Below are 15680 nucleotides of genomic sequence, written 5' to 3' on the forward strand. Positions count from 1 at the left end.
GAGCTTAGGGGTGGCGAGTAGAGGGAGGGGCCTTAGTCTGGATTTTATACAAACATCCACGCTCCTCCAATCAAGTGGGCAAACTGAGTCAGAAAGAAGCAGAAAGCAATGTGCCCCAGGCGGCTGGGCAAGGAGACTTGGGGAGTCCTTGGACAGAGTATCGGGGGCTCTTGGCACACGTATGACACATGCCTGTCGCAGGGACACCCCGCCTCTCAGACAGCGGATCGGGGTCGGTTCTATCTGGTCCCGGCCCCCACCTCCGTCTCTGGGGCGTGTGGGGCTGGGGTCCGTCTGGGCTCCGGGATCGCGCAGCGATCACCCCTGGGGTGCCGTGGGGGGGGCGGGGAGAGCGGCCGCCTAGCCCAGCCCCGAGGATGACAGGAGCCGGGGAGCCGAGGAGGGAGGAGCCGCCGCCGCCGAGCGCTGGGCTGAGGAGCAGAGAGAGCGGGGCGCGGAGTGCGGGCGGCTGGGAGCGCGCTGAGCGGGGGAGAGGCGCTGCCGCACGGCCGGCCACAGGACCACCTCCCCGGAGAATAGGGCCTCTTTATGGCATGTGGCTGGTAACTTTCCTCCTGCTCCTGGACTCTTTACACAAAGGTGAGACCCGCGCGGGCGGGAAGAGGCGGAGGCGGCGGGGCCGGGGTGCGCGCGGCTGGAGGCGAGGCGAGGTGCCCGGCGGGTTCCAGGTGTCCCTGGGACCGACCAGGGTGCACGTCCCCGGGTGGGGCGCAGCGAGGGCGGGGCAAGTACCCGGAGAGGGGTTGGTGAGAGTCCGCTCGACCGCTCCGCCAGCCACCGGCACCTGCCGTTTTGGGGCGCGCCCGTGGGGGTGGTTGTGAATGAGCCCCTCACCTCCCCTTCCTCGCTGACCAGCGGTTCTACCCTGGACCCCTCCCCCAGCCCCTGGCCTGCTTCCTGCAGCTCGGTGGCTCTGGGACCCCGGGGTGCCCTCTGAGTCGAGGGGTCGTCTGGCCGTTACTGTTCACCTGGGAGTCCTCGCTTACTCGGGCCTCGGACTCGGCGGCTTTCTCCCCTGTGCGCCCCGCGACTGCCCCGGACCCTCGCCCTGGCGCGAATGCGGGCGCACTGCACGGTTCTTCTCCGTGCCGTTGCTGCGTGCAGGGCCAGTATAGCTGGGGGTCGCGAGACCTGGGGTCCCGGGGTAGCAAGTTTGTTCTCCAGAGGCCGCTTCCCCCACCCTACCCCACCCCCCTGCCCTGGGCGCTAGTCCCAGCTGCTGCTGCACCGCCTCAGTCACCTCGGCCACCTCGGGCAGCGCACCCCAAGGTTCGAGATTCTCCGCTTCGGCGCCTGGCCAGCCGGACAAGGGGACAAGTCTTCAGGCTGGAGGGGGGTGGAGGCGTGTCCTTCTCCCCAGAGAGAAGGGGGTTGCTAGGGGTGCGTCCAGACGTCCGGCAGGTCCAGACCTGCTGCTGGGGCGCTGCGCACCTGATCTACAAGGAAGTCGGGACTGGGGGGTTGGAGAGGGCAGACTTTTTCGCCCAAAGTCGCCTGGGCGCGGAGTCTGGACGAGGCCAGTGCCGACGATCGGGCTTCCAGGTTATCGTAGAGGACGTGCCCCCGGGCGCGCAGACGGCGGGAGATGAAGCGGCGGAACTCCGCGCCCTTGCGCGGCGGGGCACACACGCTCCTACGAGCTCATCTTTACCTGTACAGCCCTCTAACTTTTCTCCTTCGCGCCCTGGGGGCGGTTTCTTGCCCCTTTGCTTCGGCGGTTGCCCAGGCTGAGCAACAACTCTTGACCCCTGGGCTTTGGGGGAAGGGCAATCCGGGAGAGGGTTGCCGCCCCGGGAAGGGGTCCAGTCCTTCCCTGCCGACGCCCCAGGGGTCTCTGCAACCTGACAGAGCCTACTGCAATGGCTCGTGGGCTGGGGGGAGGGGTGCCCCTTATTTTGTTTGTATCTATCGCCAGGCAAAGCCAGACCGAGGCTAAGATACTGCTGGGGTTTGCCGGGAGATTGGGGTGAGAGGTGGCTTCTGAATCTTGGACAAAGTAGTTGAGTTTCTCAGACCCAATGGGGTCCACTGGGTTACACCCCAGAGCTGGTCAAGGCTGGTTAACCCCTTGTTCCTCGCATATCACCCCCTCATCCCGCCTTAGCGGAGCAAGCAGCCTGCCTCCTGTTCAAGCCCCTTCCCCCCCACCCCAAGTCTCCCTCTCCCCAGGCTCTTCCAGCCTCCTCCGCCCCCGCAGGCTGGCTCGGCTCACAGCTTTAATTACATTAATATTAAAAATACATAAGGTGAAGAGCGGCAGCTTTCTCTCTCCCTAGCTCTCTCTCCACCCCCTTTCCCATTTTGTCAGGCGAGAAAGCAGAGGCCAGAGCTGCTGCCACCCTCCCGCCCAGTTTTGTCCTCAACCCCTCCCCGCCCCCTCACCACTTTCTGGAGACCTCTTCCAGGAGTGGAGCGCCCTCAGCAGATACCTGAAGGAAGCTCCCCTCCCCCTCCCAGGGGCCGGCATTAATAAATGAAGCCCAAGCCATTTGATAGTGAAGGAGCAGATGGGGTTTGGGATGAAGAAAGCCCAGCCAGCAACAGGACAGCCGGAGGGGCAAAATTCTTTCCAACTTGGGAAGGAAGTTGCCACTAGCCTTGGGGTGGTGGGGTAGCCTGGAGGTGCCAGGTATGCCTGGCCCCTAAGCGGCCTTTTGGTCTGCAGAGCCCTGGTGCCGCTGCCATTGAGAGGCTCCAGAGTCTGCTTTGGGCGCCAGGGCGCCTCGCCAGACAGGCCTTTCTTTTCCTTGGTGCCTTAATTGGGTCTTAGGTGCCAGGCTAGTCCCCAGGGCCTGTTCTGCTTGGGGTGGCATGGTGGTGATGGGGGCGGGGGGAGGATAGGATGCGGGCATGAGCAGGGAAGATGGGGTTTGGTGTATTTTCTCTCCTGTTGCCAGTCACTCCCGCGGCACCAAGGAAAATGTAAATGTGAATGTTCAGGCCTGTTACAGAAAACAACATCCTCTTGCAATAATTTGTACGTCCATCTGTGAGGGGCGGGAGGAGGTAGAGAGAGGAGAAGAAAACAGGATGAGATGGAGCCTCCTCTGGATGGGATTAAACAGTTATTGAATGTGTTTTAAGCTTCTGTTCCTTCCATTCCTCTCAAAATACCTTTCTTTTGATGAAGCCTGAGCTCAGACTGATCCCCTAGAACTAAACTGGGGAGGTGTTTTAATAATTGGTTATCAAGTCTCCAATAACTGCCTTATTATTGCCGAAGCAAATCGAGGTTTGGGCTTCCGGATGCACCCCAGCGAGGCTTTCTCCGTTGTTACATCCAGCGTGCCAGCATCTGTGTTTCCTGCATTTGCATTTTTACTGTGTAAAAGAACAAGCTTCCCCGGCACTAAAATTCCTGTTTTCTAAAAGCCAAAATAATGGGTTGCATTGATTTTTTTTCATTTCCCACCCCAGCCGCTCAGATGGGGACTCATGGTTCTTCTGTCTTGAGAAGACCAAATTAAAAGCCTTCATCAGGTCATTAAGAAACTCTCTGCTCGATGTCTAATTAAAAACAGGGGGCACTCGGAGAACGTGTTTTTAAAATCTTAAAATGGCAAACACAACTTAGGGGAGGCAGACGAAGGACCGGTGGGCATGCGGAGGGGATGGGTGGGCAGAGAGGCCCTTGCCTCTAGAATAACGTGGGGGAGAATGGAATTGCCGCGATGCCCGACAAACCTTTCCGATGCATCATATTTCTGGGCATCAAAGCCAGCTGCGTTTAATATATCTCTGCAGCAGAATGGGGAGCTCAATTAGAAACAAAAAGCAAGTAAGCAGTTGACCCAAAGGCAGCACTCAAGTTGAGTAGATCCCAGGAGACTAGCTGGGAGAGGTTTATTTTTCTTAGCTAGAGAAACAGAGGTGGTGGGCAAACAAATAGGGGGTTTGGCCCGGTGATGACTTGCCGAAGAAACAGGCCCCGTAACAGGCAAGCGGGGAGCCTCAGTACAGTGCGAGGGCCTACCCAGAGGTACTCGAAGCTGCAGAGCACCTTATGGGCTCTTAGCAGACTTCAGGTGCCCCTTACCTCCTCCTGGCCTTCTGGAATTCCATCCTTGTGAGTTGCTTGGTCCCCTGCCCTGACTGGCTAAGGATGATTTGATTTGTGGATGAGGAGAGGGAAGGATGGATATTCAGAGAATTTTTTCCAGGGGTCTTCAGTCGAAGCTGGGAGATTCTACCCTCTTACACGATCTTGGAGGAGGTATTTCTTGGGGACATTTGAATCAGTCAAGGGGGAGAACCCCCAGCTCCCTGAGTGCTCTCTCAGTCCCAGTCCAGTATATACTAGCGGGCACCAAGGTGCTGAATGGGGTGAACATCAGCAGCACAGATGGCAGGGTACCAGGAACCCAAGGGCAGGCCCTAGATTTGCATGTTAATTTGCATATGGATTTGTATGCTCACCTAGCTAGGCCGGAGCTTCACCCTCTGTGGATAGCATCTCCATCTGAGCCCCAGGAGCAGCTGGACAGTGGCTTCCCCTTGCACAGGCTGGGGAGGGGAGGGTTGGGGAGGGGAGAGAAGGACGGGTGTTTTTTTTGAGCGCTTTTCTCTTGCCTCTGAGCTTCAGGCCTGTAAGGGGTTCAGCAATGAGTTTACCATCTGGCAAAGCATTCCCGGAGCTCCCACCTCCCGTATCACATCCAAGCGTAGACAATCAGTGGTGCTGGGAATGCTGGGGTGGAATGGGTGGCACTGGGCAAAGACACCCCAAGGCAGACCAAACTCAGGGTGTGGGTTGTCCTTCTTGTGCTACAGGAAAAAAGAAGAGGGTGAAGAGAAGGGCACACCAGCTATAGGAATCCAGGGCCAACATCAGCTTCTGGTGAGCACACTCCCCTACAATGGAAGGAGCTGGGTGCTTACGGCTGCAGTCAGGAGGTGGAGAGGCATCGGCTGATGGTCGGGGGGTATGAAGTGAGGGGGAATGCTCTTTCGCCTTCCTGGATGTCAGCCTCCACTGTGGGAGGGCGTTTGGCCTCTGAGAGATTAGGGGAAGATCCCTGGCTTCTTACTTCACCACTGTTGGGGCAGCTTTGGTTGACGAGCTGTTGTGTTCTCGAGAGCCCTGGTTCCCCATGTGGGCAGCGGGAAGGCAGGCGCCTGTCATAGAGGGAAGGGTGTGTATAGAGTTTGGAGTCATGCTGGAGGAACAAACACTCCAGGAGAGCTGGAGTGTTCTTTCCCCGGGAGCCAGCTGGGAGGCCTGCAGATTGAGTGAGGCTTTAGAATGGTTTTGTCTGCATTTCCGGGGCCCTGAGCAAATCCCACTCTGGCAGGTGCAGCCCCAAGGCCTCCAGGGGGGTTTTCTGCACATCTACTGATCCAGAAGGGCCCTGGTCGACCAGAAGCCACACAGAGGTTTTCAAAGGATGTTGCCTGGAGCTCTAAGGGTTAGGTGGAGCCTCAGGGCCGGGTGGAGGGAGGGAGGGGAAGACAAGAGGGCAGCTCATGCTCCTACCAACACCATCCTTTCAACCAGCACAGTTATCCATTTATCCGTGTTATTATTGGAACTGTGAAGAAAAATAAAGAAGACTGCAATCCACTGGTGTGGGGGAAATTCGGAGTCAAGGCAAAGCGTTCACATCCTGACTCTACTTACTATTATGTGCCTTAGAGCCTCTCTGAGCCTCAGTTTCTCTAACTATGAAATGGGATTAAAGGAGATAATGTATATAATGTAGCCAGAATATAATTGGTACTCAATAAACATTAGGCCTCTTATTTTTTTCTGCACTGCCCCCACCCCAAAATAGATCATCAGATCCTGTCCTGAGAGGTTGTGTTAATTAACTACATTGGTGGCCAGGTCAGGGGGACAGCAAATCCTTCTTTCTATGAGCTAGCTGGTTCTCCTGCAGGATTCCTTCTCAGGAAAATAGCTGGGGCCATGCAGGCACCTGGGCGTCCCACTTCTCAGCACCTCCCCAGCCCTGGCTAGTGACAGCAGTGAGAGTGAGGGGCCAAAGTTGACTCCAGACTTAGATTTGAGGGTGAGGCAAAGGCCAGCCTCATAGCTGCCAAAGGGAGGCTGGGGTTGGTTGTTAAATCTGTACCACGGTTGGACAGAGGAAGAGCTGTGTCCAGTGTGGCTTTAGTGTGAACAGCATTGGCCTTGGGTACCACTCATGCCACTCCAGCTGCTACTCTCCCATCCATCTGGCCACCCCCCAGCCCACCTCCCTGCACCCTTGCTCTGCATGACACCTGCACTGGCTGTTTCCAAGGTCACCATCTTCATGAAGAACAGAGTTATTCAGTTGCTGGTCAAGTTGCATAGTCATTAAGCTGATCTGAAGAGATGTGTTTGTATTGGAAAGATCATCATTCGCAGACCCAGAAAACAAGGCTCAACCCATCTAACTTAGGCAAACTGCCTAATAGTTCATGTGCCTCTATTTCCTAATCTGCAAAATGGGCATAATAACCCATTCATTTTTGTCCCAGCTGTGCCACAGGGTGCTTGTTATTGTATGTGTGCAAGAAGGTTGAGGGACATAAAGTTAAATATCATGGAAAGCGCTTTGTAAACCGAACAAAGCAACATATAAACACACACGTGTAAAAACTACAGCAAACAAGCGTTGGCCTTATAAATGCTCTGCTGAAACGTAAGGTATAATTACTGTCATTTCATCATACAGGAACAACGAAGGTCTCACAGCTGTTTGTGGCTGTCTCCCCCTCCCTATGCCCCACACATATGGAGAGTTTTCCTAGCCTTTGCTTTTCATCAACACGGGGAACAGCTGATGAGGCACAGACATGCTGACAATAGTCTTCTTGGAGCAAATTTGGCAGATTCCCTTGTGGCCTCAGTTCCCAGGTAGAAGAAGCTGACCAACTTCTGCTTCCTTCTCCAGTCTCTACCCCAAGTCCTCAAATGCAAGTTTATTCCATGGTTCTTGGACATACTCCCCTGCAGGGTGATTCTCCCTGTAGAGAATTCACAGTCTCTTGTGGGAAGAGCAGTAGGCCGAGGGTACCCCTTGTGTGACCTCTCTTGAGGCCACTTCCATCACTGGGATCTGGGCCCTGAGGGCCCTGCTGAGTCAAGGGCCATGGACACACTGATTTTGGGGTGACCTGTCCATATCCACAGGGTGTAGGGGAGGATCTGCTCTGGGGGTGTGAGAGACAGGTCTAGGTCTAGTCTTCCAGAGTTGAAAGGCACCTTTATTGTTCTTATTAGTTGCTGTCGAGTTGGCTCCGACCCATGGTGATCCCAGGTACAACAGAAGGAAACATTGCCCTGTCCTGCGCCATCTTCGCGATCGTTGGTATGTCTGAGTCCATGGTTGTGGCCATTGTGTCAATCCATCTCACTGAGGGTTTGCCTTCTTTGGCCTTTGCTGCCTTCATTGGCCCCCCACTTTACCAAACTTGATGTCGTTCTCCAGCGATCAGTCCCTCCCGATAATGCATCCAAATATTCTGTGATCCACTGGGTTTTCATTGGCCAGTTTTTGGAAGTAGATCACCAGGCTTTTCTTCCTAGTCTGTCTTAGCCTGGAAGCTCCACTCAAACCTGTCCACCAAGGGTAGCCCTGCTGCTATTTGAAATACCAGTGGCATAGTTTCCAGCATCATAGCAACACGTGAGCCACCACAGTACAACAAACTGACAGATGGGTGGTGGGCTAGCTGTGTACCTTGGATAAATTACTGTACCTTTTTAGGCCTCATTCTCCCCATCTGTAAATGGAGGAGATTGAACAAAATAATCTCTTAAATCCTTCAAGCGTTAACAATCTAAATCGAGGGATCTCTTGGGACAACTGTGCTGTCTGAGCTGACTCCCTAGAAAGAACTTTCAGGCCATAAGGGGCCTTCCTTGACAGGCCCTGTCTAGAAGGGGCTGGAATATTAGAGTCTGTGTGGCTGTCAGCTGTTGCTCATAACTTCTCCTGGAGCCAATGGTGCAGGGGGCCTTGTAGGTTGAACGATGGCTGTATCTTCGCTCGATCTCATAGGTTTCTAGTTGCTGGTTACAGAAACCATGTTTGTGCTACGATTCTTTAAAACAAAACAAGCCACACACCTGTTTCCGATGGACAGGGGCTAAGCACTTGGGCTAAGCTCTCCAGGTGATTCTTATGCATACTAGTGTTTGAAAACCACGGTCTCAGATTGCTTTGTTGTTGTTATTATAGGCCAGCAGTAAATATTTGTTGAATAAGGATTCATTTATTCCACACTTGCCTCTTGTTGGGCTAGGACCGCCTCCCTAGGGGTGTTTGGAAATGAGAGGGGGTACTTTTTTGTCATCTCAGTGACTGGAGAAGGAGATGCTGGCATTTGGTTGTGGTGGGCAGGTTGTGTTGCACCAGGGGTGAAAAGTCTGATGCTTGAGATGGTCCCAAACAATTCAGAATTATCTTACTCAAAATGCCACTAGACCAGAAGAACTAGATGGTGCCCGGCTACCACTACCGACCACTCTGACCAGGATCACAATAGGAGGTCCCAGTTAGAGTGGGAAAAAATAAATGTAGAACAAAATTCAAATTAATTAAAAAACCAGGTTTACTGGTCTAAGAGACACTGGAGGAATCCCCGAGACTATGGCCCTTGGACACCCTTCTAACTTGGAACTGAAGCCGTTGCCATTATCGCCTTTCAGCCGAATAATAGACAGGCCTATAAATAAGCAATAACACACGTCAGGAAATTGCTCCTTAGAACAATCATTTACATGAGACCAAACGGGCAACATTTGCCCAAAAGCAAAGACGAAAAGGCAGGAAGGGGCAGGAAAACCGGAGAAATGGAAACGGGGAACTCAGGGTGGTCATGGGGAGAGTGCTGACATATTGTTGGGAGTGCAATCTATGTCGTGGAACAATTTGTGTATGAATTATTGAATGGGAAAATAATTTTCTCTGTAAACATTCACCAAAAGCACACAAACGCACACACACACATACACACACACAGGGCACCTGTTGAGAAATACAGCCTGGAATAAGGGAGGCCTGAGTTTGAAATGGAGTCCCTGGGCTCCCTGGGTGGTACAACCATTAAGGCACTAGGCTGCTAACCAAAGAGGTTGGAAGTTTGAGTCCACCCAGAGGTGCCTTGGAAGAAAGGCCTGGTGATCTACTTCTGAAAAAACAGCCATTGAAAACCCTATGGGGCACAGTTCTGTTTTGACACATAGCATTGCCATGAGTTGAAGTCAACTCAATGGCAACTGGTTTGGGTTTGTGCAGCCCTGTCACAGCTAGCTGTGCAACCCTAGAAATTACTCTAAGATCCTGCTTTCTTACCTGTAAAATGGGGTCCCAAGCAGTAACTCTGTTAAAGTTGTTGTAAGGATTAAATGCATTATAATGCAAGAAAAGGGCTTCTCATGGTGCCTGGCACACAATACATGCTAAGAAAAATGGCAGTAACGATGATGGTGGAGATAGCTATAGAGCTGCAGGCAGAAGGCACAAGGCTTGGTCTCTGGCCGCTTCGTCTAGTCCCAGGAAAAGTACCAACTCGAGCTGCCGGAAAGTGTTCTGATGGTGTCTGGGGAAACTAGTCCTTCTCCTCCCAAGGTTTAGACTCAGAGTGTCTCCAAGGCGTGAACACAACATACAGGAGTAGGTGGGTCCTCACCCACGTTTTGAATGGACACGGTGATTGAGCTAATCTCCGGTCCCACAATTTTTCTAACTGTGGGTTGAGAACAACCAGACTGAAGGCAAATAATCTATCTTGAATGAAAACCATCGTATGATAAGGTGGAGTAATCAACCTTGCAAATCAACCCCAGAAACCTCCCCAGCCCACATCTGCGTAAAGAACTCCGCCCAGATGAGCAGCCGTGCAGCTATTGTGATGCTCCATTGTTATTGATTATGGCTGTGTTGTTTTATTAACTCGATCACCCGGTTAGTTTAATGAACGTGGTGCTACTTGTTGTTAGCCAAGCCAGTGAGAACTATTTCTTGTTGGGAAAGGTGATAGTAAAGCCCAGCATGACAAATCCACTTTTTCTAAGGAGTGTTACTCTGAGTGAGGACAGAGGCCCACCTGCATCAGAAGTAGAGTTTCCTGGCTCCACTACAGAAGTAGTGAATCTGTAATCTAAGTAGCTGCATTCTTAACAAGCTCTCCAGTTGATTCTTATGCATATTAATGTTTGAAAACTACTGTTGTTATTATTATTATTGTAGGTGAGCAGTAAATATTTGTGGAATAAAGATTCATTTATTCTATAAATATTTAAGGCTAGCCTACTATAACAATAACAACAAATACTTATGTGGTGTGCCAGTCTCTCACATATGCCAGCAACTGTCCTAAGCTCTTCATATATCAGCTCCTTTAACCTTCATAACAACCCTTGAGGTAGCTATTGCCACTACAATTTTATAGGTGAGGAAACTGACACATAGTGTGATGAGGTACGCTTGCCTGAGGCAACATTGCTTGGAAGTGGCAGAGTAGGGATTCAAACCCAGGTAGTCTAGCCCCAGAGTCTGGGTGTTTAACCACTGTGTTAAGTACCTGATGCCATGTGAGACCCAGAGGATAGTGTGGTGACCAAGACAGACGCTGCCCTCAAGGAGCTCGCTACCCGCAGGGGAGAGGATGCCTTCTCACCCCTTGGCACTGCCTGCTCCTCCTGCTCCCGGCTCCCCTAAAGAACCCCTGCCTTCCCCCACCCATGGCAGGCATGGATGCCCTTTGCCGAATCTTGCCTGTCTCTGAGGGGGTGTTGCAAGCGCCCTATCTCTGGAAGGTACTCCTGGGCAAAAAGTCCAGTGAATGAGACGTGTCAATATTGCTAAGGAAAGAGAACAAAATGACTCACTTCTCCCTGTGGAGGTGGCGAGGTGTTAATATTTCAGTCCCTCAGGTTGTCATTTACAGTGACTGGAGACGATGCCACAGGATAATTCAGTGTGCCCCTCGGAGGAAGCCTCAGTTGGGCAGCTCCTCAGACGGCGGCTGAACACCCTCATCCCAACCAGACATGTTGGGGAGGGGGGTTACACGGGTGTTGCACACACGGTGTCGCATTTCTTTTGCCAAGCTAATCCTGCAGCCTAGACGGTGGGTGTAGAGGGGGTGAATGCCTCGACGCATGTGATGGATATCTAGGTTTCCACGATGACCCTGGGAGCAGCCCAAACGCCTGGGGGTGATTTCTGGTTTAAAAATATTGCTGTGCTATTTCTACACTTCTAATCTCCTAGCAATTTGGAGCCTGTTTTATGAAACACAGCATCAGGGTGGTGCTCAATGTTAAACGTTGGAGAAGATTAAATGGGTTTAAGTCTGGGCGTCTGTCACATCACAACCAATCCCATAACTTCCATTTTCTATTAAAAATCCATTTTCCCCTTTGACCAGAAGAAGCTTTGCTGTTGATCTGAATGTCTCTCTCTTTATTTATGAAGTGTTTCCTCCTCCTCTTCTTTCTCTCTGCAAATATGCCTAGCTCTGTCTGCAGAAGGAAGGAGCTGGGCGAGTGCCTGGGATTTACGGGGAAAATTGTAGGGTCCTGTCAGGGCATTTGATTTCCAAATCGGGCCTGCTTTGGAGAGAGAAGGTCAAGGAGAAACCTCATAAGGCCCCAAACTTTGACCTCTTCAAGTTGTGATGGAAGAAACGTGGGTTTGGAGCCAGACAGACGTTGGCTGAATTTCGGCTCCATCTCTCTTTCTAGCTAGCTGCACAACCTTGGAGGAGTTCTTTATCTCCTTGAGCCTCGTTTCCCTCACCTGTAAGATGAGACAAACAGGACCCACCTCGTACCTTTGTCTGAGGATTAAATGAGAAAATGCACAGGAAGCACCCAAGCCCAGTGCCTGTCACGCAGTAGGGGCTTGATAAATGTCAGTCTACTTTCTCTTTAGAACCCTGCAGGAATCGACTCAACGGCAATGGGTTTGGGTTTTCAGTAGGTGTCTGGGCAAAATGAAGTTGATTATATCAGTCACCACTGCCAGAGACATATTCCTACACCCTGCATTGTGTTTTCCAAAGCTTGCAAAGCCCCAGATAACTCCCCACTGCCTGGAGGATAAAGACCTTCCACGGGGCGAAACACATCAATCCAAGTGTTCTTGCCGATGCTCCCCAAGCCCACCCAGAGCCCCCGCTTGGAAGGTTTCTGAAGAGTTCCCTAAGCATGCCACCCCCATCCTCTGCTGAGCCTCAGTTCAGGCCTTCGATTCTCTAGGATGTCTTCCTCTGTCCCACCACACCTATTCGAATCTTCGTTGGAGGCTCAGCCCAGGCCTCTTATTCCCAAGGCTTTCTCTGTCTCCGCGCATGACTCTCGTCTGAATCAGTACTGTGAGGTCAGCAAGAAGCTGAGCTCGGTAAATATCTCCTGAGGGCATGGAAGTCTTCCTGGTTTCCATGTTTGGGGTGGGGTTGGGATGGAGGAAAGGGTCAGAGAGAACCTGCGGAAGGGGGACATGGAAAGGTGTAGGAGCCAGCTGAGAGGATTAGGGGGTAGAGAGCGTTTTGTATTCTGCAGGGCTGCAGGGAGCAGCTGTGCCCTGGTCGTCCCTTGCAGTAACCTTAGGCACACTGGGCCCAGAGCTGGGACATGAATAATAATCCCCATCTCTCGTATCCATACCGGTTGCCATCGAGTCAACTCGGACTCATGGTGGCCCCATGTGTGTCAGAATAGAACTGTGCTCCATAGGGTTTTCGATGGCTAATTTTTTGGAAGCAGATCGCCAAACCTTTCTTCCTAGGTACCTCTGGGTGGACTCGACCTTCCTACCTGATGGTTAACAGCAGAGTGCTTAACCATTTGTACCACCCAGGAACTCCTGTCCTATTCATACATCCACTTAAGGGGGTACCAAGTACTTTCACGTTTCCTTTTACCTGCTCAGCAGCAGCCCTGTGAGGCAGGTAAGATGGTGTAATTGCCCTACTTTTGTAAATGAGACTCAATAGGGCTAAGTGGCTTGCCCAAGGTCACACAACAGGTCAGGGTGAGTCAACCCAGGGCTTTGTCTCTTGTACCATGCCTCCCATGCTCCGAGCTTGCTGAGGCTCTGTCACTGCTCTGAGGATTCAAACAGAAAGGAGCCTGAGAAGGAGGAGAAGCCCCCACTGTAGAGGCCACGCCAGATGCCATGGGGTCAGAATGAGAAGCTCAGCCCTTGCTGCTCCCTCTTCTATCACTGGGTGACTGACACGCTCATTGCTTCTGTGGCCGCTCAGACTTAAACCCATTTAATCTGCCCTGCGCCCAGCCTTAATCTAGTGCTTGGCATGTGGCATAGATTTGAGATACCTGGTGGCCAGTGCCTCAGTTTCCCCTTTGTGGATTTGCTCACTCACTCCTTTCTCTTGGCAGGTGGGGTGAGGCTAAATCAATGTTTATTTAAGGGCTTCTGCATTCTGAGCTGACAAGTGCCTTGTGATGGTAAAATATGAACCCGACGTAAATGCAAAATGCTATTGTTTTACACCTCAAGGTGATGTTTCATAATGGCAATGCCCTGTCAGAGCCATAAGCAGAAATGAACGGTTTATCTAATCCTCCCCAGCTCCCCAAGACTCAGAAGACAGTGGCTCACATCCCGAGGTGGGAGAAATATGAGGCTACTTGCCTTTTGCTGTAAATCTGCCGTTTCATCAGCCCTGACAGGTGACTGGACAATCCCGGTCAATTCATCCATTACATCTACCTATTTGTAGTTGTTGAGAGCCCTGTGCCCTTGCTCTGGCAAGATTTGAGTCCAGAAGTGCAGGGAGGCTGCCAACATTGTGGCTGATGTTCCTGGTGGGGCAGAGGGAGGCTCGGGAAGGGGCTGTATTGAGAGGCAGGGTGGGGTGGGTTTTCAGCAAAGTGTGTTTGGGGTGAGGTTGGGATGGAGGAGAGGGTGTTGGAGGGGTACCCAGGCTAGAAAAGCAGATTCTGTGGGTTCTTTTGACTTGTCTTTAGTGTGATTCATACAGTAGGGTGGAGTGGCCCCATGCAGACTCTGAACAAAGGCAAAATTGAGTTCCAGTCCCAGCTCGGCACTTACATGCTGTGTATCTTTGTATAAGTTAGTTAACTTCCTAGAGTCTTAATTTCCTTATCTGTAAAATGGAAATAATGGTAATAACACCCTGCCTCCAGGAAGTTTAGATGAGATGATATCTAGAATGTGCCTAGCTGTACTTAACAGTTAGGTAAGTGTTGGCTATTATTATCTTTACTCCACCACGCTTATCCTTAAATACTTACTTTCTTCTATGTATCAGACAACTTCTGAGTTCCTCTCCTTCAGGGACCTTTCCCAGCTTCCTAAGTCCATTTGTCAGCGACAATGTAGTAGAGTCTTACCAAGTCTTGATGCATTTTGGCTCCTGAAATCCATGAAGCTGCCACAGTGGAGGTGTCTGATTAACTAGGTTGTCTCAGGAAGAACCCCAGAGTAATGTTCCTGGTCTCACAGCCTAAGCATTGTCTGAAATGTCTGGAGTTCACTAGGGGCCGCTTGTGGGGAGACTGTGTGTGGGTGTGTGTGGGTGTGTGTGTGTGTGTGTGTGTGTGTGTGTATTAATCCTGTTCTTGGCCAGCTGAAAATAGAAGTTGGTCACTGGGTTGTGTTTGAGGAAGGTAAAAGCCTGCTCTTTATTATCGCAGTGGTTACGCTGCTGCAGCCATAACTCACGCGCTAGTTAAGAGCAGACTCTGGGGTCAGACCCAGATTCCTCACTTGTGTGGCTTTGAATAAGTTGCTTGAATCCCTCAGTGCTTCACTTTCCTGATTCGTAAACTGGAAATGATAATAGTACCTATCCATAGGGTTGTTGTGAGTGTTAAAAGAGGTTATATATATAAACGGCTTGCAATAGTGCCTGGCACAGAGAAGATGCTTACTAAATATTTGGTAAGATGGTGCAATCACCCCGTTGAATGACTCTGGGTAAAGAAGCCTCTTGTAAAGTGGGCAGGGCCCTGGTGGGTGTGATTCTAACAGAAGCCTCTCTAAGCCTTGGTTTGCTTCCTTGTTAAATGGTTTAATTCCATCATCTTGGGGAGTACTCTAGTTGCTGCCAGTTGGGTGGATTTGGGGGTCCTCGGGGTCCCAATGGGCCAGTTTCCTCTTCCAGAGACAGAGCAGATTTGCTCAACCACCCACATCACACCGTGACTGTCACAATGGAGGCAGCACGAGGAAGAGGAGGAGGAGGAGGAGGAGGATGGGAAGGGTGATGGCGTTGCCCTCTCTCCAAGTGCATTTCAGCTTTGAAGGGTGCAGTGCCTGGTAGAGACAGCAAATGCATTTGCAGCTAAGAGGGCGCCCCTGACACCACAGCAAGGAGCCCATGAATTTGTTTTCCAGCGTGGCTGCTAATGGCTTCATCGAGGCTTTTTATGAGATGATGTGAATTGCTCTGGCCAATGAGGCTTAATGGCCTTCCTCCACGAGCTGCCCGGTACAATCTCCCTGGAGGCTCGGCTCAGAGTTAAGCCAGGAATATTAATACAGCCTGGATGTGGCCCCTCTCTCTCCCCCTCCCCATAAAGTTGTGGAAATTGAAGTCAAGTTAGGTCCCCGGTACTGTTCTTTAAACAAGCAGCAGAGTGGTTTGTTTGCTCCTTGATCTTCCTGGTAGAGAGGGAGTGGCTTGAGCTGGAGACCTGGGACCAGATCCTCTCTTCCTCTGGGTTTGCCTTC

The 15680-nt window shown here is 51.6% G+C and overlaps 1 protein-coding gene across 1 annotated transcript in view; it reads left to right on the forward strand.

The window, feature by feature from the left end:
- Window positions 1–375: 375 nt before the first annotated feature.
- The window catches only part of DSCAML1 (DS cell adhesion molecule like 1), a 390413-nt gene continuing 375108 nt past the window's right edge, over window positions 376–15680 (forward strand). Inside the window, exon 1 of the mRNA XM_004385674.2 lies at window positions 376–600. Coding sequence (XP_004385731.1) covers window positions 378–600 — 223 coding nt within the window. The 5' untranslated portion in view covers window positions 376–377. The remainder of the gene's footprint in view (window positions 601–15680) is intronic.

Source organism: Trichechus manatus, unplaced genomic scaffold (genome assembly GCF_000243295.1).
Source record: "Trichechus manatus latirostris isolate Lorelei unplaced genomic scaffold, TriManLat1.0 scaffold00143, whole genome shotgun sequence".
NCBI classification, from domain to species: Eukaryota; Metazoa; Chordata; class Mammalia; order Sirenia; family Trichechidae; genus Trichechus; species Trichechus manatus.